Source organism: Oculina patagonica, chromosome 3 (genome assembly GCF_052425735.1).
Source record: "Oculina patagonica isolate OP01 chromosome 3, crgOcupat, whole genome shotgun sequence".
Classification (NCBI taxonomy): domain Eukaryota; kingdom Metazoa; phylum Cnidaria; class Anthozoa; order Scleractinia; family Oculinidae; genus Oculina; species Oculina patagonica.
In genome coordinates, this window is record NC_135760.1 from 7,272,141 (window position 1) to 7,297,166 (window position 25,026).

At 39.4% G+C, this 25,026-nt stretch overlaps 4 protein-coding genes across 8 annotated transcripts in view; 3 read left to right on the forward strand and 1 right to left on the reverse strand.

The window, feature by feature from the left end:
- Positions 1 to 25,026, forward strand: part of LOC144645103 (uncharacterized) — a 54,385-nt gene that overhangs the window by 23,161 nt on the left and 6,198 nt on the right. The gene's annotated exons all lie outside the window — the stretch shown is intronic.
- Positions 876 to 1,346, reverse strand: LOC144645988 (uncharacterized). The gene has a single exon (XM_078505504.1). It carries the CDS (start codon positions 1,344 to 1,346, stop codon positions 876 to 878), a length of 471 nt encoding a protein of 156 aa, XP_078361630.1.
- Positions 11,836 to 15,201, forward strand: LOC144645183 (uncharacterized). Its single transcript, XM_078504672.1, has 2 exons — positions 11,836 to 12,048; positions 12,956 to 15,201. The coding sequence occupies exons 1-2, from the start codon at positions 11,871 to 11,873 to the stop codon at positions 13,699 to 13,701; spliced, it is 924 nt and encodes a 307-aa protein (XP_078360798.1). The 5' UTR covers positions 11,836 to 11,870; the 3' UTR covers positions 13,702 to 15,201.
- LOC144645140 (uncharacterized) lies at positions 19,707 to 23,598 on the forward strand. The gene is made up of 2 exons (XM_078504620.1): positions 19,707 to 19,936; positions 21,957 to 23,598. Exons 1-2 carry the CDS (start codon positions 19,759 to 19,761, stop codon positions 23,078 to 23,080), a joined length of 1,302 nt encoding a protein of 433 aa, XP_078360746.1. The 5' UTR covers positions 19,707 to 19,758; the 3' UTR covers positions 23,081 to 23,598.

The following is a 25,026-nucleotide window of genomic DNA, read 5'->3' on the forward strand; positions in this document are numbered from 1 at the left end:
TCCCCCCGCACGTTCATTTTTTTTTTCGGTTCAAGCTCGACGTACTCCTCGAAAAAATTTTTCGCTTCAAGCTCAACGGACTCTGCGAAAAAATTGGGACTGCTCGTAGTCTATCACGAGACGGAATATCTTGATAAACCAATTTTAAACTGCGTGCGCGATATTTTCGTCACTAAAACGTGGGGACTAAGCTCCCCCAGACCTCCCCCCCCCCCCCTGCTTCGCTGCCCGTGCAAAGAACATATTTTGGTGGTGTGGGATGACGTTGATTTTCTTTCCGGTAACTTACTTACTGACTTACTTACTTAATCTCTTCGTTCCTTAGTGGAACATAAGTCCTTAACTAGTGAGCGCCACATATATAACTCTATTTTTGTAGAGCCCTTTGCCTCATTCCACGTAAGGTGTTCCCCCTCCAACTCTGCCATTCTCATGCGTCTCCAGGTGTGTCGGGTTCCGGTCTCCCTCTCTATCATTTCCACTGTGGGTTCCACTCTAGTGCCCTCTTGATTACATGTCCATCTGGTCTCCTCGGCATGTGGCCGATCCAACTCCAAGTTCAGTCTTTTCTCTTCCTATATCGGTCGTTGCCCTGTTTGTCTCCAAAGATCCTTTTTACTGATTCTTCTAGGCCACCAAATCCGCAAGACTCTTCGAATGTTCCTCAGACTCTTATTGATGAACACTTGCAACTTCTGTCCCAAATTAAACCCTTGGTCAGCCTCCAAGTTTCAGAGCCATACAAGAGCACCACCTTCACATTTGACCCAAAGACTCTCAGCTTGGTCTTGGTTGTTAGTGCCGCGGATCGCAGTAATGGTCTCAGCATCGCAAATGCCTGTCTTGCCTTTCCAATTCGTGCCTGAATGTCCTCATCAGTGCCTCCTTTTTTTTCTTACAATGCTTCCGAGGTGTGTGAACTCATCCACTTCCTCAATCTTATCCCCTGCGACCGACACACTATCACCACGTTTGGTACCAATACGCATCAGCTTTTTCTTGGTGGCATTGATCTTCAGGCCTACCTTCGCACCTTGTACCTTCAAAGCCCGTGTCTTATCCTTTATATCCTGTATTCTGTGCGAAAGTAGGGCCATATCATCGGCAATTGCAAAGTCAAGGTCTTCTAAAGTTGTCGAAAAAGTCCACCGAATTCCTCTCTTTCTGTCAAAGGCTGTCCTTCTCAACCAATCCAGGGCGACCAGAAACAGCAAGGAAGATAGCAGACAGCCTTGACTTACCCCAGTCCGCACCGATTGCTTTTGGTGTGTACACTTTATGTTTTCATATTTGCAACTCGTTAAGGGGCTTCCTTCCTTATTCACTAGTGCATCATGCATCTCCATCCTTCATAACCAAAATCCTATCACAGTCTCTAATGATTTTGAGGCGATGAGCTATAGTGATGACTGTGGAGTCCTTCATTTTCTCTCGCACTATTCTCCAGATTGTCTGTTCTGTATCGGGATCCACGTGTGCAGTGAGCTCATCCAAGATGATGATCTTGTTCTGTTGCAATAGGACACGAGCCAAACAAATTAGCTGCCGTTCTCCTACGCTGACATTTGCACCATGTTCCAACAACTCACGATTCAGATATCCCTCCAGATTTTCTACTAACGCTTAAGTTGCACATCTTCTAAACCTCGCCACAAATCTGCGTCTTGCAACTGCGCCACAAGATTGAGATTTTTTCTCAGCAACCCACTGAAAACAGGAGTTTGGCCAAGAACAGAGATACATTGTCAAGCTTCTTGGAGATCGATTTTTTTTATTCGAATGTCTATCAGCGTCTGGCATGCGCATAAGAGTTGCCACAAAACTTCCCAGCACCCGTGCGGCCTGCAACTCCTATCTCTTCCCCGACGACAATGTGAAGATTGATATTCCTTTGTACTTGAGGTCCCCCTGGATAGTACGTCAACGATTCATCTTGGAATGTGATATTTCCATCTCGTGGCCAGTGTTCCGGGAAAAGTCGTTCCACTTTTTATCCAGGCTCAGATTCCAGTTTGGTGTAAGTCATTACTCGTTCAACTGACGTCATGAAGTTTTCAACATCCCAGTTTGCTTAATTTTTAGCCTGCGAACAGGCTCCCGAGTGGGGGTTACGCGAGCCCGTACCCCCCCCTCAGGCCCCGCTCTTTCGCTCGCTTCGCTCGCGTAACACCACTCGGGAGCCTGTTCGCAGGCTAGTTAATTTTAAGCAATTAGGTGTTCATAATAAGTGGTTCACGCGAACGACGTCGTTTAGATGTGTTTTATTGGCTTATAAAAGGATACATGCAGAAATTTCATCACAGGTACCTCCTCAACTCAATCAACCTTTATACTGCAGCCATTTTCTCATTGTCATGCTTGCATCACAAAAGCCAGCTGAACATGACACCCATTGTTTTCTTTCTTTTCAGACGCTTCTGCGCAGCAAACACACACTGTCAAATTTTCAACAGGTCACGTGATTGACCTGATATCAAACGATGTTCAGCGACTGGAGGAAGATGCTGTCAGTTTCTTTGGCTCAGGAGATCTTGCACTCGTTGAACACGTGACAGTTATTGCTTTGTTGCCGGTTTTTGTTGGGTGGCAGGCTGTTATGGGAGTTATTTTCCTCTGCTTTCTTGTACCTTATTTCGTTGGGTTGCCCTACGGTAGTGCTGCATAGCGCCTGCACACAGCCACCGAGTCCGACCGGCGCATCTCCTTGCATTTGATGAATGAGGTAGTTTCTGGGATTCGTGTCATCAAAACGCATGCGTAGGAAGATGAATACCGGAAAAAGACAAATACTCGAAGGTAGGAAGACAAATATCGTAGCTAATGTTAGAGGTCTTGTTAGCTATAGCCAGCGTACCTATAGTGGATGGAAAGGTAGTCGAATGGTTATAATAGCATGTTCAACTCGGGACAGAGCGGTTACATTTACATTTTTATACAGAAATTGATAACAGAAACTACAACCACTGTCCATCATTCATATCTGCAAAGTGTTTGAGAAAAGAGTTTACTAGTATTTAAAGGCCTAAAGCCCAGCGTGAATCTATGCAGGTTGAAGAGAGACAGGCAAAAGTGATGTTATGATCACAGGCCATCTAGGGGGGTCAGGGGGCATGCTTCCCCTGGAAATTTTTATATTTGGGCTTTCTGAAATCGCTTTAAATTCATTTAAAACTGCTCTCCTGGAGAAATTTATCAATTTTTATATAATGATGAATACAACTTTTCTTGGAACTATAACAGTTGTAAAACTGAAATAGGTTTAGGTTTCTTTTTAAAATGATCACCAGATTTGATTTGTCATAAGGTGTAAATTTAATTTTTCGTTAGAGTAGTTCAATCCTTGGCCTAAGGTGCGAAAGAAAATAGGGAATCAAATAAAAATTTGATTTTTTCCTTGACATACGGTACTGCCAGCGGGTCCTTGGTGCGTCATTTATCACGATACTTTACGACTTTTTCTGTTAAACTAATATTACTTAAGCGAAGTCAGTGGTAGCAATTTTTCTAAATGCAAATTTCGCAGCAAAATGATTGAGTACAGAACCGTACCTAGCATCTCTACTCCCTTCGCGCAGTTTTATCATACGACTTTCTGATTACTCTGTAGCAGAAAACCTAAGTTCAGCAGGTCTTAAACCTTGCTTGGCCCTATAAAATGCCCCTCGGTTTGGAGTGTTATTTACCGGACGTACCTGTCTGGAGTCCGTAGTCTAGCGTGAGGGTGGGGGTACTCCCACATGGGCTGTATAGGTATGTGTCGCGGGATAGGGCACGGATTTGAGGTTCTCAGTGTTAAAAAGCTAAGATTATCCGTTTTTGCACATTTTGACATTGCGATTCCGCTGTGATTCTCAGAGAGGATTCCTTTAAAGTTGAATAGCTAAAACATCAGTGCGTAAACGTCCAGTTAAACAAAAAAAAGTATGGTCTGATAAATCTGAACTTCTCATTGAAATTTCCATGCTACAGAGAAGAAAGAAAGACGACTTGTGTTCATACGAGTCTTAGTTATCGTTTTACCCTTGCAAAAGGTTTCATTTTTTGGGTTTGGTTTCTATCCTTAAACATGGTCATGGAATCCTCATACCTAGGGTCTTCTTCGTTCCTCTTGACCAGCATTCGGGAAACGAGCGACCCTGGAAAGTTCCAATCTGAAGTCCGAAAATATCGGGCTTCTCCGTTCAGTTGCACATGCCTCCCCTTAAAAAGCATAACCAACGAACTTTTTGGTGTTTTAATACTTCCGGCCATTTTTGTTGGTTTTTAAGGCAATCGAATTCGATGCTGTAACGGAACTTTCGAGAGTCGTTCGTTTCGTCAAGCCTGCGCAGTTAGGAACGAATACTCGAGGTACGAGAATGTGGTCAGGGCTTAAGACACTTTGCGGCACACATTTTTCTTGAATTAACGGAGGTATCTCCCTGGGCATGGTCGGCATTTTAAAGTCCTATGTTCGATATAAAATATTGCTCCTCTCGTATCGTTACTTATACATATTGTTTGCTTTAAAATTCTTGCGTGTATCATAGATATCAGTAATGTATTAACGCAACAGGCAAGGAAGAAATCGCCTAAAACAAACTGAAAAACAATATATAGTAAAATCTCTGTACAAATGCCGCCCTGTGACCATTCCTGAAGGATTTGAGTTGCGTTTGTAGACCGGTACACGGTCATGAAAGACAAATGCTGTCCGTTGTAGAGAGGTGGTCGTTATAGAAAAGTAGCTGTTAGTGGTGGTTCGGCTTTATTCAAAAACGGAGCTTAAATTCTACATGAGTGAATGGTTGTTAGACAGCCTATATGTGTAAAGCAAAAAGATGTATTCAATATTTCGTTTCTATTATGTTATATTTAAAAGTGAGTAATATCTCTTTGTCCATACAATATCAACAAAGTGACAAGCAGCCAACGAGAGGGCATTGTGTTGATGTACCGTATTTTCTCGAATAAACGCTGGTTTCCTGGGTGGAGCTGTAAATAACCGCCTCAAGCATTTATTTGAGGTTTAAAAAGCTTTAGCTGTGATGGAAATATGTAAGACTATCAAAAAATAATGTACAAACCCGCTGTTTAGTTAACTCCGGACTCGAAAAACTGTAGCAGTCAAATAAACGCTGGGTTTACCAGGCCAAGTTTGTAATAAAGGCTGGGGGCGTTTAATCGAGAAAATACTGTACCACAATATACTCATAACTAACACTAAAAGAAATGTATAGCGGTCACTAAGGAGAATTTATGATTTGAACTCGGAACTAAAAATGGTATGCCCGATTAACAGCCACTGCTCGGAAAATGAGCCCGCGCTCCTTCTCGGGTAGGAACAAAGGTCGGGCTCAAGAGAGCCTATTAAAACGGCTAAGAGATTTAAAAGTACGATAGTATCTAAGTTATGTCTTAGTTTCTACGCACCGGTCGTTCAAATACATGACAAGAATCAAAACTGAATGTTATGGTCAATATAAATGAGAGTGTTTTGAGGGCAACGGAACAACCAAACTCGGCGTCAAGGAATGAACATGGCTCGCCCACTGCGCGGAGTCCTTGTTTTTCTCGCAGGGTTTTCTATGTTGATAGTAAATGCTACAGACGATCGCGACAAGCCTTCGTCTCACAAAGATGTGGTTATAAAACATGCTGTACAAGGTCAAGAAAGCAAAGAGCTTTCTCATGATGTAGTGGCGAATCAAGAGCTTAGCGGTAAGGCTTCAATTGCTTTCGATGGTCAGTGAACTTAAATAATATACGAGCTTGAAAAGCAACACAAATTCATTACTGCTAATTTCTAGTCGTTAAAATTCGATTAAAATTATTGCTTTGCTTATATTTATATGTTTAATTAGGTTTTCTTTCTTTAAATACGTTGACTTTGCTATATTTTAATTAGTTATCGAAATATTTGCTCGGCAACCTTAAGTCTTCCAAAAATCAGGGAGCACCTCTGTTTTACATTTTACCTCTTACTGAAGTAAATATTGCTCAGATATTGCATAGTCTGCTCGATAAACTTCAAACTCAAGAGAAAAACACTTTTGATTCATAAACGTTACCTTATTAGACCAAATTGCCTAGTTCGTGTCAGCACAGCGTCCCAGTATTAGTTCGAGAACCCTGTAAGCGGCCTTATTTTCCAACTTCCCTCTCATTAAAGTAAATATTGTTCAAATGTCGCTCAGTCTCCTCGACTAACTTCAAACTCAAGAGAAAGCATTTCTGTATTTATAAAAGTTTTATTGTTATAGTTCGAATTCGATTCATTAGGGTGGTCTCAACAATTGCATCATTAGATAGTACCCCTGTTCAATGTTTTTTCTTAAAGAAAAGAAAGGTAACCGAAAAGAAACCAATATTGATGACGGGTAGGAATTATTGTAAATATTTTTTGCGAAAGCGTCAAAGATGTGCAAAACAGCACGCGCGTCTCAATTATGTTTGCATCTTGTTGTCTATAGTGTAAAGATGTCACTATATCTAACCATTCTCGACAACTTTAAGTTATTATAAGTGGTCGAAATCTTGAGATCCACTCAATATCTGTTAATCCTGGTGTTAAAATTGCTTGCTTATTGATTGCTTCCTTCTCACAAATTACCAACAAAATAACTTACAAAATTCCTTCTACTAACAAAATTGCTGTACTCAAAAGTGAGCATTGTGTCAGGTTTGCCGGTATTCAAGAACACTCCTGGGTAATAAGCACTGTGAAAATAAAGTGTCTTGATAAACAACGCAAAGGCTAGGAATCGAACTGTGGACCTCTTGACCTGGCGAACAATCCACTAGGCAACTGCGCCTTCCACTCACAAACAATCCACGACAATGTGTCCTTTTCTTCGTTTTTGCAGTCCACATTACTAGAAGGAGGAAACGATCTCACTCTTGGTGGTGGGGGCGGAGGAGAACGACAAGGAGGAACCCCTCTTATATCACGAGGCCCCATTGTGAACATGAAACTCATGTACACTTCAGAACCCGCTGTTGTTCAGGAAAGTTCATCAACGACCCTTTATTGCAGACCTGCTGTGCTGGGCGCATTGTTAGGAAGAGCATGGTACCATTCTTTTGCCATCCTTCGTATGGATGCAATTGCTTTTGGTTTGATACTAACCGGCAGAAGTGTTGCTATGGTAAAAACAAGTTAGGCTGCAAGGATGTGCAACCAGTGTGTGGATTGGTGAGATACAACGCGTCAACCCATGCCTGCTGCGATGGCCGATATGTTTACTACTTTAGTAGCAATAAGTGCTGCCATCGCAGTGTCATGTCTCGGTCAAGGACATGTCCAGTTTAGCCTAGATGTACGTCAGAGCCTCAGACGTTTGTGTTTAGTAGATTTATACTAGAGCCTTAAACGTTTCTGTAGATGTGTATCAGAGCTCCAAACGTTATGTTAAGCCTACACGTATATCAGAGCCCAACACGTTTCAGTTAAGGCCTAGATTTTTATCAGGGCTCAAACGTTTCTGTTTGACTGTTTAAGCCTAAACGTATATCAGAGCCCCAAACGTTTCTGTTTAAGCCTAGATTTGTATCATAGACCCAAACGCTTCTGTTTAAGCCTTGATATGTATTAGGGCCCAGACGTTTCTTTTTAAGCCTTGATTTGTATCATAACCCCACATTTTGAAGAGCTATGCCCAACATCCAGCCTAGTCCCCTGGCGTTTTCTTTCTCTTGTGGGAGAGGGGGTCTGGGAAATTTCGCGCCAAATCGAGTAGGCGGGAATAAAGGGACCACCTGCGTACAGGTCACAGGGGCTTATTTATTGGTCCATCTTTGTAAGATAACGTATTAAAAAAATAAGCACAAAACGAAATAAAATTCGTGAACCTCATGAACATTTCCCACACCTACAATTTCCCAAATTGTTTACAGTAAAGGTGGGGTTCTAAAAGAATTTTAATGAAATTTTTAGAGGTTTAAAAAGTGATAGGAAGAAAGATAATTATTTTTAGAACAATTGGCCAGACAGTTGACCCCCACGCAAGAGCACCCCAGGTTGTTAGGAGGACTATTTGGTGACCAACTACTATTATAAATATTTAAATTCAAATTTTAATTTTTAAATTACATTAAATCTCCAATATTTTTTACTTCTCTCAATTTTACTTATCCTTTGAGTAAAACTATTTCCTCCCAAACATATCCAAAAATAACCAAATATTTACAAAACATCCCAAAGCATAAATTCGTGTAATGAGCGGAGCTTTTTTGGATTGCTTAAACAGCGAACGAGATAATTCCTTTAAGTCCATGTTAAAGGAGCTACATCACAGGGATTTCCTATGACACAAAAATCCGTGACCTGACAAAGCGCCTTCTAGCGGGGAAAAACGGCCTTAAGGTGAAACCCCGACTTTTGTCATTTACACTTTCTCATTATTACTGCAGTATATTGTTCTTATCATTATTATTATTTTCAACTTTTATTTAGCTCCACCGCCCCGCAGGCGGTATCGCTTTAAACCTTGCCATTTATATATACGACTATCGAACATCTATATTGTAGCGTTCAGTTGTTCGCTTTGAGATGGTGATATTACAAGCATTTTTAAGGTGTTAGGCGGCAGAATAACTAGTCAATATGTTGTATTTCCGTGATTTTTTTAGGATAAACTTAATACATGAAATAACATATATAGTGAGCTATAGAGTACTGCCCAGACAGGGATGGTGCAATTGCAGACACCGAGTGCCAATTACGTACGTAGTTGTGATATCGAACAGTCAATTTTACACTGAGTTTGGAAATAACCTGGGTTTTTCTATTCTGGGTGATTTTCAACTGTCTTTTATAATTATGAACTAAACTTCAAACTTAATGTATTAACAATACAATAATCATTTAGCATTTTTAAGGTGTTAGGTGGCCTAGTTAAGAGGTTCTCTTCTCAACAGCTAGTCATTATGTATTATTTCCATGATTGTTTCCCTTCTTCGGATATAACTCAAATAACTTAGAGAGCTACAGGCTATTGATCCAGCCAGGGATTTTGCATTGGCAGACACCGAGTGCCAATTACGTACGTTGCTGTAAAATTGAACTGTCAATTTTACATTTGTAAATAACACTTATACGTAAATAACACTTTTTTGCATTCTGGGTGATTTTAAATTGTCTTCTATAATATCCATTTAGCATTTTTAAGGTGTCAGGTGGCCTCAAGCTAATTAAGAGGTTCTCTCCTCAACAGCTAGTCATTATGTATTAGATCCGTGATTTTTTTTTATTTTGTGAGATTGACCTTAATAAAATGAGTAACTAAGTGAGCCATATGCTACTTCCCAGACAGGGATTTTGAATTGGCAGACGCCGAGTGACAATTACGTACGTTGTTGTAATATTGAACTGTCACTTTTACATTTGTAAATAACACTAGGTTTATTCTGTCTTTAAACCGTCTTTTATAATTAAGAACTTAACTTCAAAATAGTAACAATATAATATTCATTTAGCATTTTTAAGATTAAGGTGTGAGGCTAGTTAAGAGGTTCTCTTCTCATGCAACAGCTAGTCATTATGTATAATTTCCGTGATTGTTTACTTTTTTGGGATAGAACTTACTAATTTAAATAACTTAGAGAGCTACAGGCTACTGATCCAGACCAGACAGAGATGGTGCAATGGAGACACCGAGTGTCAATTACGTACGTTGCTATGATATTAAATAACACTGGGTTTGTTTTTGAACCGATAGGAACCAATTTTCTTACAGTGCAATGTTTTAGTCTTGTCCCGCATTTCATTTGCGTTTTTCTGCCTTTTTAAAGCATTTTTCAGATATTTCATTCCGTTTGAAGACCAGTTTGTATGTAGGATGTATGCGAGATCGCCAAAAGCGGCGCCCCTAGCCCCTAACAACATGGACGTGCCTCACCCACAATCGTTCAACATCCTCTCCATTTCTTGTCAGTACTGAGCTCAGCGGTAAACGGAAATGCGCCACTCTAGGAATGAAAGTATTTCCGTGTACTGTCGAAACGTGGGTAAAATCGATAGGTTTCAGATACGAGCGGAAGTTTTAGAAGCAATTAAGTATATGGTGAACGTTGATTTTATTGTTCAAAGGGGGTTTCTTATTATATTGAAGTTACGCAAAAAACAAGCACCTCTTTAACGTGCTCAATATCTCGTCCTATTCACGGAGTGTCCATGACTAAATATAATTCTGACTTATCTTGATTTTACAGTTTTAATTTGATTTCCGCAGTTCCTTTTTCACTTATTTTCATACAAATGTTAATTTAGTGGAGTACCATACCCTCTACTGGCACCCCCCCCCTTTCAATTCAGCAAAATGTTTCTAACCTTTGGCAATGTCAATCTATTTTCTAAGAGTTGTAACCTGAAGGAAGAGGGGGTGATGGCAGGCGGTTTTGTCGCCAGTCGGTTTAGGATTCAAGGACTGTCACTTTGGATCAGACAGTTTATTTTTATTTTTATTTTCTGAAAATATGAAGGATAGAAGGTTCTTGTATAATGTATACAAGCAGTATTAAGAAGATCATTTTGGCCATTAAAAAATAGCTCTTATTTATGTAAACAATTTACATATATACTAAAAATACATACAGACAAAATGCAACTAACAAAGCCACAACATTTTATAAAACATTTTATGTCAAAAAAAAAAATAAACAAAAGTTGCTATAGCACTACATTTCAATATTAAACTGCCAAAAATGTGTGACATGTTTTTCACAAAGTGCTCCTATAAAAATGGCTTGACGCGTAAAAATAGATAAAAGAAAAAATGGATAAGATTTTTTTAAACGCCAGCCGAAACGTCACTGTACCTACAAAATTAAATCGTAAAAAGTAAAAACGGGAAAAAGCAACTGAAACGGAAATATTTCAAGTTGCGTCATGGCAACTTCGTTTTCATTGCTAGCTGTATTGTACCCTATATACTTCGCACCGTTCTTAAAAGTGTAATTTTATATTTTGTGATTTAATAAAAAAAAAAAAATAAAAAAAAAAAAAAAAAAAAAAGGAGGGGGGGGGGGGGGGGGGGGGGGGGGGGGAAAATAAATATAGGGCCCCCCCCCCCCCCCCCCCTTATAAAAAAAAAAATTCGGGATATTTTAAAAAACCCTTTTGGGGAATACCTTAGCTTCGTAATGGTGTAGTCTACTATAAGAAGATCACCCTACCCGCGTGGGGGGGGAGAGGATCTAGAAACTTTACTCACAGAATGCGGAAGACGCCTCCAGTTGCCAACCGCCAGTTGGTCTGGGCAGACCGATGATATTTTATATTATTTATTTCCCTTGTCTTATTACAAATTAAAGCAATATTATTTACCTACGTCAAAGCCGAATAGTGCTTCCATTTTTAATTGAAAATTGGTTTGAGGTTTTATTACAGTCCGACTTGAAATAAGGATGAAACAATTGGTAAATGTCGTTATTACCGGATACGCAACTTTAGCGTATCCGGTTGCTTAGCTCGAGCCAAACAAAAACTTGTCTCGCTCCACTAGGGTTCTAGGACTTCAACTTATATCAAGCTTAAAGTTATCTTTATGAAATATTGCTTATCGACGCCAACAGATGTTTTCGAGAGCACAAATTTCATGTCCAAAGAGCATAACACTTCAAAGAAATTGACGTCTCTTGAAGAAATAGATGAAGCCAGCTCAATATAACTACAAATATTGATGTTTCTCTTAAAGGGGTTTGCCCCATTCGATCAAATACAGTCAATAATAGATTAACATGTTCACTACTGAAAATAATTTTCAAGTGCCGCTGCGCTCGTACAAATATAATAACCAAGTGAAACTCCATAAAAACGCGCTGTTGTTCCAACTAAGGAAACAGATCACTGTTTAACGTAACAGGCACACAACAGAGTACTGATAAAAAAAATGATGTATGTACTTCGCGGCACCATCACCTTCGTAGCGATTTTTGGGTTCCTGACAGTAAGTGCTGAGCCGGAAGAAAATCTCGGGACTGACGAAGAATTTAATCTGATAAATAATGGCGAACAGGTTAACGAAGACGAAAAACCATCTCTTGACGATTCAGTGGATTTACAGGAAGGTGAGAATTTTGATTGTTTTTCTAAAGCGGTGTTGGATACATACAAACTCTCGTTCTACCACGTCGAGGAAAATACAGAAAAGGCAGTATAATTAGATAAGCTAAAGCCGGACGAACACAATATTACCAACACAAGCTTTTCTTGTTGACAAATCTTATAAAAGCTTATAGTTTAAATACTTCTGCTATTCCGTCTTAATTAAATTAAGGAAAAACTTATCGCAAATCGTACAATTGTCTAGATAGTACAAAACGCCAGTTCTCTCAAAGGAACCACCCGGTGCAGTGGTTATTAACACATTTTTGCGATGCAGTAGTAAAATTACCTTCAAGTTCAGGGTAGCCTTAAAATAATAGCTTGACAGGGTAGAAAAACAACAAAAAGACAATAATAAACGGAAAAGTAACAAGGATGGTTAAGATTATGGAGGATTAAAACGGATTACGAACTGCGACGAACTTGAAACGTCCAAGTGATTGTTTTCCAAGATTTTCCGTGTCGTTGGTTGAGTGACAAAGCAGATCACAGAATGCAGTTGAGTAGTGCACGAGTAAGGGTAGACTCTATATAATGTGTTGAAAAAAATACTTGAAACTTTCGCTTAGTTTGGGTATAAAGTGCTGTAATACAGTATAGTTTCACTGCTGTTTGAGTTGTTTATTACAAATGATATTTATTTTAAAAAATCTTTAAACGCATGTTTATCGAAAATCGTGAAATTACAAAGGTCACGAAGCGCTTGATGAGGTCCTTTCTAAAACACTTAAAACCTGTATTAGCTCCTTCGCCATAATTTGACGATTTTCGTCAACATCCTTTCTCCTCTCTCGCTGTGTTTTTACTGTTTTATCACTGTTCACAAACCAGCTAGGTCATCAGTTTGTTTTTATTTTTATCATTTTACAGATTCGACTACTGGCATGGTGAAAAGATCGCATTTTCGACCAAGACCTTATCTGCCAGCGGTTAACTGTCCATATAGCATGCTCGGGAGTCCTCGATGTTGTGGAGGAAAACTGATCGACAATCCTTCAGTGAAGAGGTGTTGCCGCGGGCGCATTATCTTGAAAAGCGTACCTTGTACGCCAATTTGGCCGCAATCCCAGTGTGGTGGGGTCCGCTTTGATCCAAGGTCTAACAAGTGTTGCTTCGGTCGGGTGGTGCCCATACACTCCTCTTGTTCAAGAAGGGTGCGTTGTGGACACGCTTTCTACGATCCTCAACGTCAACAATGTTGCTTCGGTCGGGTGGTGCCCATACACTCCTCTTGTTCAAGAAGGGTGCGTTGTGGACACGCTTTCTACGATCCTCAACGTCAACAATGTTGCAACGGGCAAGTGCTCTTGAGATTCGCACCATGTATACCATTCGAGTGCGGAGGACTCAACTACAATCCGCAGACACATCAATGCTGCAACGGACAAATTGTTTCCAGGTTCCGCAGGTGTTCTGTCCCTGGTCCTCACCAACGATTTTGTGGCGGTAATTTCATCAATCCTTCTCTCCAACGTTGTTGCCATGGAAACGTTGTGGCTCCCTTAAGATCGACATGTCAAAGGTGTGGTGCTTCATTCTTCATGCCATTCGGCTTTCAATGTTGCCATGGAAATCAAGTTGTTCCTTCATTTGTCCAGTGTAACGTTTTTGGATAAAGAACACTGGACCTTTATATTATTTTTAATCTACTTATTTTCCTGTCTGAAACAAACGATTTTTAGTGTAGCATGTTGATTTATGGCCTACTCTGGGACCTGAAGTCGCCGTACCTTTGCAGAAATTTGCAGAAAAAACATGGCAACTTAAGGCATATTTTAAGCGACTTTGTGTGACTTAAGTTGATTTAAGGTCCCAGAGTAGGCCTGATTTAAATACGATTAGTGTATTTAGAGTCCACTTGACTATGAGAAAGTGACAGCTAAAGGAATACTAAAAACATGTACATCAATCATGAAAACTTAGAGTCACCATATCTAGTTTTAATTTTATTTATTTTACTTTATTTCACTACACCAAGTATGCAAACAAATAGATAAAACAAACCACAAGGCTTAGAATATATTGGGCTTCCTCGTTACAGTAATTACAATGACTTAAAGGGACACTTTCATGAGCTTCACTTCAAAAATTTAGGAGCCTTAAGACATATTGAAAACTACGAACAGTGGTCCAGTTTTTTTTAAAAAATACTATGCCAGTGTACTTAAGCTGTAAACTATTGATATTACCGTGATGCTATCTGGAACTTTAGATCTCAGGCTGATTTTTTTTTTTAAGTTCTGCACTTGTGGCCTGGAAAAACAGCTAAAAGAAAGCATGACTCCATTCTTCCTTTGACAACGATACACCTAATTGCAATAAGATTGTCATAGAAAAATGTGAAAAAGTCAAATAGGAAAAAGTCAAATAGGAATTAATTAAGCGCATGCATGAACTTTATTCGTACAAATTGCCTCAAAATGCCTCAAAATACGAATAAATCAATTTATCTTGTTAAAGCATAAAAAAGTGAACTCAAAGTGTGCAGTTAAAAACTCGTGAGTTTTCTAAAAATTCTACCAGTTATGAAACTACGCTAATCAATTCCTATTTACCTTTCTTCTTTTTCCTATGACAACGTTTTTGCAAATAGGTGTATACTTTATATCTTTATCTTGTTGCACTAAATGCATTTCATGTACAAGCAAGACTACATTGCCAATTTTAGTACTTCTTACCGAAGAGCAGAAACGTCCCCGTGACAGTGTTCCTTTAACGACTGGTCGCTTGGGAAACAGTGAATTTTGTTTCCTGAGAATCTCAATGTTTCCCAGAGGGGGAACCGAGGGGAAAATTGAGATTCTCGGGAAACAAACTAGGGACCAGGGACTTCTGGTGGGCAACAGTTTTATTGTTAGATGCCATGGGTCCTCGAAGTAGCCAATGACAGTGCACGCTGTTAGAGAAAAATCCCACGTAGATTACTTTAAAGTTATGTTAAGCTTAAGTATCTAGCTTTCGCTTTTGTATTTAGTATTTTATGTTTAGTATAATTAGAACTTCATTCGGACTCTTGTGTTATATGCTCATTTACCGTATTGTGTTAAAGTAATACGATTTAAGTTATACATGAACTGCCATTTTGGTCATTATTGTAATAAATGTTTATAAAGCCCTTTGTTGTACGCGTTTTCTTGGGTAGCATGGTTTTCGTCTGTAAAAGATAATTCCATTTTTCAGATATATTCCACTCCGTTTTCAGAATACTTTGTACGTAGGCAGCCCAAATTAGGGCTTTAATTTCCACAAGTTGCTCGGCAACTTTTTGGCAACTTTTCATGTTTCGAGCAACTTTTTCCCCTTCGAGCAACTTTTTTCCTCTCGAGCATTTTTGTTGCTTTTTGAGCAATTTCCATCCGAAGATTATCCGATTGGATGTTGTTCAGAGGCCATACGAACGTTTCCGAAGATTTACGAAGTTTAATTTCCCGAAGATTTTCGAGGAACATCTGAAGACGTTTCAACTTCGGCACATTCTGCAGTAAAACATTCCAAAACTCGTCAGCAAACATGACGTCATCGATCTCTTCACGATTTTTCCTTGTTATTTAACAAATTTTCCCTTAATATGTTAATTAGATACTTCTTTTGCTGTAAAATTGCATAAAACTGCTTTGAAATCTAACCCTCAAAGGGAAATTTCGCATATATGTAGACAAATTCTATTGATTAGAAGCAGCATTTTGGATTTTTTGGAGCAACTTTCGAGCAACTTTTATTATCAAAAGCAACTTTTATTTTTATTTTTGGCGCAACGTTTGAGCAACTTTTTGGTAAATTACAAGCAACTTGTGGAAAGCCCTAGCCCAAATCCCATTTCCCCCTATTGTTTTCAGAAACTTTCTTAATCCCAGTCCAGTTATTTTGTTTTTATGTCTGTAATTCCCAGTCCTAGTTACCAAATCCCAGTCCCAGTAACCCAAGTCCCAGTGACCCAAATTACGTTTTCCCAATAAAAAATTGTCCAAATCCCAGTTGCCATTCTACCCATTCAGACCCCTCAACGCAACTGCGCCAATCTAGGAATGTTACTATTTACGTGCATTGACGAAGCGTGAGCTAAATTGCCAGGTTTTAAATACGAGCGGAAGCTTCAGTAGCAAATATTAATTATATGGCGAACGCTGATTTATTTTACAGAGTGGGCAGCTTAGTGGGTTTCTTGTCATATTACAAGTTACGCAGAATCAAGCACCTCGTTAACCAATCTCAACGAAGTAAGAAATACAGAAAATCAAGAAAAAGGTGTAAAAGCTTCAAGATGAACAATTATATTTGGTTCAGGGACTCTGCGAATAGGATGAAATATTGAGATTGTTAAAGAGGTGCTTGATTTTGCTTGACTTGTAATCCCTCTGTAAAAGTTAATTGTCCGTAGGATGTATGTGACATCGCCAAAAGGGGCGGCGACACTTAGCCTTCTCTCTATTCACTGGTAAACGAAACTGCCCCTCTCTGGGAATGATACGATTTCCGTATAATGAAGAAACGTGAGTTAAATTGGCAGATTTTAAATACGAGCGGAAGTTTCAGAAGCAATTAATTATATGGTGAACGTTGATTTTATTTTACATAGTGGGTTTTACTTTGTTGTGATATTAAAGTTACGCAAAATCAAGCGCCTCTTTAATATGTTCAATATCGCGTCCTATTTACAGAGTTCCCAAAACTATTTTTCCCTATTTTCGTACAAATGTTAATTTAGGGGAGTACCATATCACCTACTAGAGTAACTAGTACCCGTTTCCTCTTCAATTCAGCGAATTGTCTCTAACGTTAGACAATATCAATCTATTCAGTTAAGGATGATCGCGCTAATTCAGTCGGGGGATGTTGCGACATCACTTCTCCAAGAAGTGACTGAGCCTGCAGTTTTCGTCCCCCGATTGCTTCTGGAGTACGCCCTCGCGCTCGCGCTAGTTTTTGACTGGATGAAATAATTTGGAAAATCTTCGAGTGCTTCAACGAAGAATTGCAAAAACCGGCACTTATTCCCCTGACTGAATTGTTTTTGTGCATCCTTATTGCGCACGTATTTCATGCCTCAGAGGCACGCCAGGTCATGCATTGAGCGCGCGCGCTGGAAAAAAACGTTTTCACCACGATAGGGTGGGTAGCCGTTGCGTTAATTTCGCTTGCAATTTCCAATCTTAAATGCTCAGTGACCCCTACTTTATTCGGGATATATCACCTTTTCTGAGAAATGTTTACCAAGTGACAAAAATGAGCTAAATTTGAATGTTAGAAGTCTTTTATTATTTCATTTTCTCTTCCCGCGCTCGTTCGAGTCAGTCACATTTTGCTGCATTTGGCCTGTATCAATTTATTTAAACCATTTTATCGCCAGGAGCCGCAGAGGTTATATCGAGTGACGAAGTCAAATTTATCCATATAAGCGCCTTCTTTCAGATATCGTATCTCGAAAACGAATTTGGTGACCCCCATTTTTTTTTACATTTCTGACATGAGTAACTCGTAAGCTAGTAATGGTGAAAGTTTAAGAAAACTCTCAATGTTGGAAGATTTAAGCGCGAACGTGCTTGAGTGCATCTTATAAGCCAGAGTTGTAGCCCTGGGAGAGGGCGAGGGAAGGCAGTGTCATGTCCAGTTGGTATTAGAAATCAAGGACCATCAGTTTAGATCAGGGATCTTAGTTTATTTTTATTTTCTCAAAATTTGAAGGATAGTGACTCAGAGTTTGATATGAGTGACTTATATACAAGCGGTGTTAAGAAAGATCACTTTTGGCAACTAAAAAAAATTGCTTTCATTTTAATAAAAAATTAACTTAAAATAAATGCACTCAGAATATAGCTTACAAAACCACAACATTTCACAAAAAATTTGATGTCACAAAATAATAAAGGTATAACTTTCAAGTGGGGCAGAAATAATGTAAATTGGCACCCCAAATAATACTTAAATTTTTGCTAAACTAGAGTGCAAAAACAAAATATTTCCGAAGAAAAAGGATACAGTGCTATGACATCTTTGGGCAACAGGACGTTTGCTTGTCCATTATATTTATATGCGTCTTCATTCGGCTCTCGACACATGTCAATTTTCAGATATTTTTTTCGCGCAATAAGGTCTCCGCTGCCCGCAGGTCCGAAGGTGCCCGTACGTCTATGGCTAAATTTACACTTATAACTACTAAAATTGCCAACTGTCGTGCTATGCCGAAAAATACCGGCCCGATGCGCAAACGATGAAGCCTATTTTTTTTTAGTGGCCACCGAAACCATTGCGTTGGTACGTAATATCACCGACAAAAAGATTCAAGTTCTGGAATATAAACCATGTAAAATAGTATTTGTGAAAACGCCGGCAAAACGGAAATACGTCACGTTAAGTAATGGCAACGTCATTTTTATTTATTGTACACTGTTTCGTAGAAGTCGTATACTTTGTGAGTTGAGTTTCCCCAAGGTTAACTCTTAGATGTTTCACTGATCAGCCTGCCTATATAAGTTGCAGGTATTTGTAACAAGCTAAATTAAACTTGAGAAAACAAAAACCGTTGTCCGTCTCCCTTCTTTTCCTGCCAACCAAAGTTCAAATAATTATAAAACGCCCTACGAAATATGGAGGAGAGGGATGAGTAGGGATCCCTGGGGGATTACACGACAAAGACTAATAAGGGGAGACTCCACCCGGAGGTTGAAACCCTTATCCTTTTTTCATACAATTTTTTGACAAAAAAAGGTTACCCCTTTCATACACCAATAGAAGAAATACTGCATTCCTTTTCTACACTTTTCACTTGAGTAAAGCTCAAATGCTTAGATGAATTAGCTGTTGAGTGCGTCTGTTTGTGATTTTTTGAAAAGTCCTTTAATATTTAAATGACAGTTTTTCCCTTGCTTTTTCTTTTGCTTTTTTATACTGCACTTCGTAAAATCGTTTCTGACGTGGCCTACCCGTATAGTCCACTATAGGTGTTCCCCTTCCCCTAGTGGGGGGGATCACGAAACTGGACCCACATGATTGAGAAATATGCCTCCAGCACCGCCAACCACCAAGTGGTCTTGAAAGACTGATAATATTTAATATTACTTAATTTTCTCGTCTAATTTTAAATTTACAGCAATATTATTTACTTACGTCAAAATCAAAACGAGCTTCCATATTGAAAATTGGTTTATGGTTTCATTACAATCCCCCCTGAAACAAGGATGAAACAATTGATTTATGATATTATCCGCAAACACTTAAGCGTATCCTGTTGATTATTGTGAGCCAAATAAAAACCTAGTTCGCTTCACTAGGATTCTACGACTTCAGATTAAGTAATTTTAATTTAATATTGCAAATCGACGCCAAAAAATGTTTTACCGGCATTTCGCAACTGTTATTTCAGTGTACGTATACTAACTTTAAAGTAGTTGACGTAATTACTTACGGAAATAAATAAAACCAGCTCAATACACACACAAATATTGAATTTTCTGTTAAGTGGTTTGCCTCAATCGATCAAATTCAGTCAATAAAATCTAAATTAACTCGTTCACAACTGAAAATAATTTTCAAGTGCTCTACACGTTCATTTTATTTTCTGCACTCGTTAAAATATAATAGCCGAGTAAACATCTATAAAAGCGAGCTGGTGTTTCAACCAAGGTATCAGAACACTGGTCAACGTAACAGGCGCACAACAGAGTACTGGTAAAATAATGGTGCATGTTCTTCGTGGTATCATTGTGTTCGTCGCGATTTTCGGGTGTTTGAAAGTGAATGCTGAGCCGGAAGAAAAGCTCGGATCTGATAAAGAACTTGATCAGATAGATAATGGTGAACAGGTTAGCGAAGACCAAGAAACATCTCTTGACGATTCAGTGGATTTACAGGAAGGTGAGAATTTGCTTTTCTTAAGCGGCGAGGGATATAGAGGGATATAGATAGGATATTTTCCTTTCCCCAGCTTGTTTCAGAGAAATGTTTTTCAGTAGTACGGCAAATCGTTCAACTGTACCAAGAAAACAAAGGAGAAAACGTTCTCTTGATGAAGTCATACGGCGCACGAGTTAGAGGATTATTGAAACATTTCGAAACATTTTGTGCAATGTGCCTCCACTGAAGTTGAGAAAAACCGTTTAAATAATAACAGTTTGACGAGGTAGAAACACACCAAAATTATAATAAGCTAACTAGTAATACGTGACTCGCAGGGCCTCGCGAAGCTCTGGGTTGGGGAGGGGGGGGGGGGTGTTATAAATAAGGAGTGGATTATTCGAAGTTGAACATTAATTGAATTGTACATATTCAATTTTTCACAGTAGGCAGGAAGATATATTTGTTAGAAATTTAATTTCAACGGGCATGGCCGCGACACCCTCGTTCCCAGGGTCTACTCCGCTTTAAAGATGGTGGCTTTTTCTGGTTCGTAAAGAGGTATAAAGCGTTGGGAAGCGCAGGCTATTTTCAAAATCATCGACAAATTATTGGATAGTCGCATTTTGGACATTTATTTGAGGGCATTAAAAAAAAAAAAGAACGAACGGCAGGAGGATTCGAAGCCTCCGCCCGCGCGTCCCTGATGGCGATGAAAGGTTTATAGCCTGAATCAGGCTGAATAGGCGTTGATGGAGTATTATGTGGAAATCAATGTTATTTTAATCCGAAAAGAAAAACGATAAAAATGAAAGGCTCAGGATTCGAACCCACAAAAAAAAAAAGAAAGAAAAAAAAGAAAAAAAAAAAAACCTAGCCGGATTCGAACCCCCGACCTAAGGTCCGAAGATCTGATTTCAAGTTCGACGCCTTACCATTAGGCCACCAGCGCGCGGCGGCCTTGTGACGTCATTTCCGCCACACACCAAGCTCACAAATATATATAGAAATATATATGACCGTAAACTCCACACGAGATTTCATCCCGCCTGATCCCTTTGAGGGACAAAATTATACACCCCGCTACGCTCGGCCTTCGGCCTCGCTTCGCGAGGAAAAAGGAACAAGGATGGTTAAGAAGATTGTGGACGAATAAAACGGATTACGAGCCCGGGGGAGGCCCCAAATCGAAAAATGACGCCCTATTCAAGGGGAAGAGAAGCGTTCCGTGACGACCCAAACAACGGCTAACCGCGCAAGGCAAGACACAAATTTTTCTAAAATCGCTTTTCTAATACCTGAACAGAAAATTCAGTTTTAAGGTATCTTTTTTTCGTTTAGCTGGGCGTTTATTTTAGCTAATAGAATTTAGGTACCCTATCTAAGGATCACACCGGGAATACATTGCCAAAGGAGCAAAAATGATACCCTATTTAAGGACCGAGAACCTCAAAAACCATACCCTATCGGGCGGCACATACCTATATAGGCCACATATGGGAGTACCCCCTCCGGGATTACGAGCTGCGATAAATTTGAAGCGTAAGTGAACATGTAAGTGATGAGTGTAAGTGATTTCAAGATACGTCATTCGCGTGTCGTTGATTAAGTAACAAAGAATATCATAGAATGCAGCTAAGTACTGCACAAGTAAGGATAGATTGTACGATTCGTTGTAAAAATGCTTGAGATGATCGTTTAGTTTAGGATATAAGGTGGTATAATATAGCATAGTTTTTAGTATAGTTAGTATAGTTTTAAGTAGTTTATTACAAATGACATTTATTTTGGAAAAGCGTTAACCGCATGTTTATCAAAAATCGTGAAATTAAGAAGCGCTCGATACATGGTCTATATAGGTCCTTTCTGAAACACTTTAAACCGTATTGGCTCCTTTGTGATAATTTGATGGTTTTCGTGTACCTTTTCTCTCCTTTCTCGTCGTGTTTGATCATGATCACAAAAACTGAGGTTTTGGAGGTTAAGTGAAATTTCTGTCCACAAACGTACAACAAGTCAGCAGTCTCTTTTTATTTCACAGATTCGACTACCAATATGGTAAAAAGATCGCATTTTCGACCAAGACCTAATCGGCCCGCGGTTAAATGTCCAAAGAGCATGCGCAAGAGCCATCTTTGTTGCGGACGAAAACTGATCGACGATCCTTTCAGGAAGACGTGTTGCCGTAACCGCATCATCTTGAGGAGCCTGGTATCAAGCTGCAAACGCATGAGAAAATGTGGTCGTACGCTGTACAACCGTGACAGCCAGAGATGCTGCAAAGATCACGTGATTCCCAGGCATATGAAGTGTAAACGGTTGCGCTGTAACAAAGATCGCTACTACCCTTTCATTCAACAATGCTGCAATGGTAGAGTCATCTCCAAACACATACCTTGTACACCGATCTGGCCGCAATTCCAATGTGGTGGGGTCCGCTTTGATCCGAGGTCTTACAAGTGTTGCTCTGGTCGGATGGTGCCCATACACTCCTCTTGTAAATCAAAAGGGCGCATGTCTAAATGCGGTCACACGCTGTACAACCGTGACAGCCAGAGATGCTGCAAGGGTCACGTGATTCCCAGGCATGTGAAGTGTAAACGGCTGCGCTGTAATAGAGATCGCTATTACCCTTTCATTCAACAATGCTGCAATGGGAGAGTCATCTCCAAACACGTACCTTGTACGCCAATTTGGCCGCAATTCCAATGTGGTGGGGTTCGCTTTGACCCGAGGTCTTACAAGTGTTGTTCTGGTCGGGTGGTGCCCAAACACTCCTCTTGTTCAAGAAGGGTGCGTTGTGGACACGCCTTCTACGATCCTCGTCACCAAAAATGTTGCAACGGTCAAGTGCTCCGAAAGTTCGCACAATGTATACCTTTCCAGTGTGGAGGACTCAACTACAATCCTCATACCCACCAATGCTGCAACGGACGACTCGTTTCCAGGTTCCGCAGGTGTCCTGTCCCTGGTCCTCACCATCGATTTTGTGGCGGTAATTTCATCAACCCTTCTCTCCAACGTTGTTGCCATGGAAACGTCGTGGCTCCCTTAAGATCGACGTGTCGAAGGTGTGGTGCTTCATTCTTCATTCCATTCGGCTCTCGATGTTGCCATGGAAACCAAGTTGTTCCTGGGTTTGTCCGGTGTTCTGTTTTTGGATAGAAAACACGTAACCACATTATTTTTAATCTACTAATCTAAACAGTTTTAGTGTAGCAAGTGTATTAAGGGTGCTTTCCCTCTAGCTGTAAGTAAGTGATTAATGGCAAAATTTGATGTTGCTATGGAAACTAACCGTTGAAACCAAACTGTTCCTGTATTTGCCCTGTGTTCTGTTTTTGGATAGCGAACACAAACCGCATTTTTTTATTCTACTTAGTTTTCCGCTTGAACCAAACAGTTTTAGCGTAGCAAGCGCATGTATTAAGAGTGCTTTCCCTCTAGCCGTATTAAGTAAGTAATTAATGGCTAAAGGAACATTAGAAACATGAAGATCAATCATACAAACTTTATGTCACCAGCTGGTCTGGTGTTTAGTTTATTTATTTTACTTTACCGTAAAATTCCGAAAATAAACCTTCGTATAACCTAGCAAGATTTGTTGAGACGTGACGTTTTTAATATACCACTGTAAAAGATAATTCTTGGAAGCAAATTTAATAAAATGATTGATTGATTGATGGATGGATTGATTGATTTATTGATTAGCTTTTATTGATTTATCGATTGATTAACTGACCGACCGACCGACCGACCGATAGATCGATGGATTGACGGATTAATTGACTGATTGGCAGACTGTCAAAATAATTACTATTATGCGTTTTGGCTTTGCGTTTGCTGAGCTCTGTGATTAGCTAAAGAACAAGCGAACAAACGAAACAAACAAAAGAATGAATGAACGAAAGAACGAAAAAACGAAAGAAAGAAAGAAAAAAAGAAAGAAAGAAAGAACGAACGAACGAACGAACGAACGAATGAACAAATGAACAAACGAACGAACGAATTTAATGCGACGAATTAATTTAAGGAACAAGTTTATTTCAATACTAGGCGTATAATCTTCAAAAAACGGAAACAATGTTTGTGGTACTTTCCCCAAACGTAGGGGTTAAGCGATGGAAAGCGGGAAAGCGAGCGTTTATCACAGTTTCAGTGATACTGGCAGACTTCCACCCTATTAGAATAATGCTTTTTCCTAGAAGACAAGAACGTCTGGACTGTGTCAAGAAATTGGGGCCAAAATAATGCAAATTTAGGTCATGAAACTAGCCCTCCACCTAATTAACGGCGCGGAAATAAACGTTAACAAAAATTAACGCGACTTAAATTAACGCGAATTTTTGAAATAATTTTTGAAATAAAATTTTTTATAATACGGTATATTGGACTAACCTAATTTTCTTTGAAAAAATCCAAAAAAATGTAATAGAGCAGATGGAGCAGTATTAATTGCACGTAACTTGGTAAGTTTATTTTTAAATGGTGGTTTATTTCGCTATCGCTTTATCTGTGGTCATTCACTCTCATATTATGGCAATTCGGTGAATCTTGACTTTCAAAGACGACTTTGAGTACTAACACTTGTGGTTTAAAAGTGTTTGCGTGAAACGACGGAACAGGAATTCCATAAGAATTATATGTTTACGATGGTTTTGCTTGTCCCGGTTCGTAAAATTAGGAACTGGACTGGATTTTGTATTCCAAGCATCTAGACTCAGCAGACAATTTGTAACCTGTAGTATATAAATACAGCGAAATAGTTCGTTTTGCGCTTGACACGCGTAGGTTTGTGTTTTCGTGGCTTGGATTTCAGGCGATATGTGGCAAAAACAGCAGAATATTTCTCAAGTGGAATGTCTGAACGTTTAACCACCGTACAGTTAGTATCAAAAGGTCTCGATATCAATGCTTAAAAGGTAAAAGATGCGGTCAACTGCTGGCAAAGTTTAATCACGAACAGTTATTTTTTTTTTGCTATGAATAGAGCATCAAGCATCCAATAAGGATAATTTTCTCCCCAGAATAGAGTTTCGAAAATGGTCGACTAAATGCCGTATAATTTGAAATATCAACCAAAAACATTTCTATAAAAAATCAGACCCACG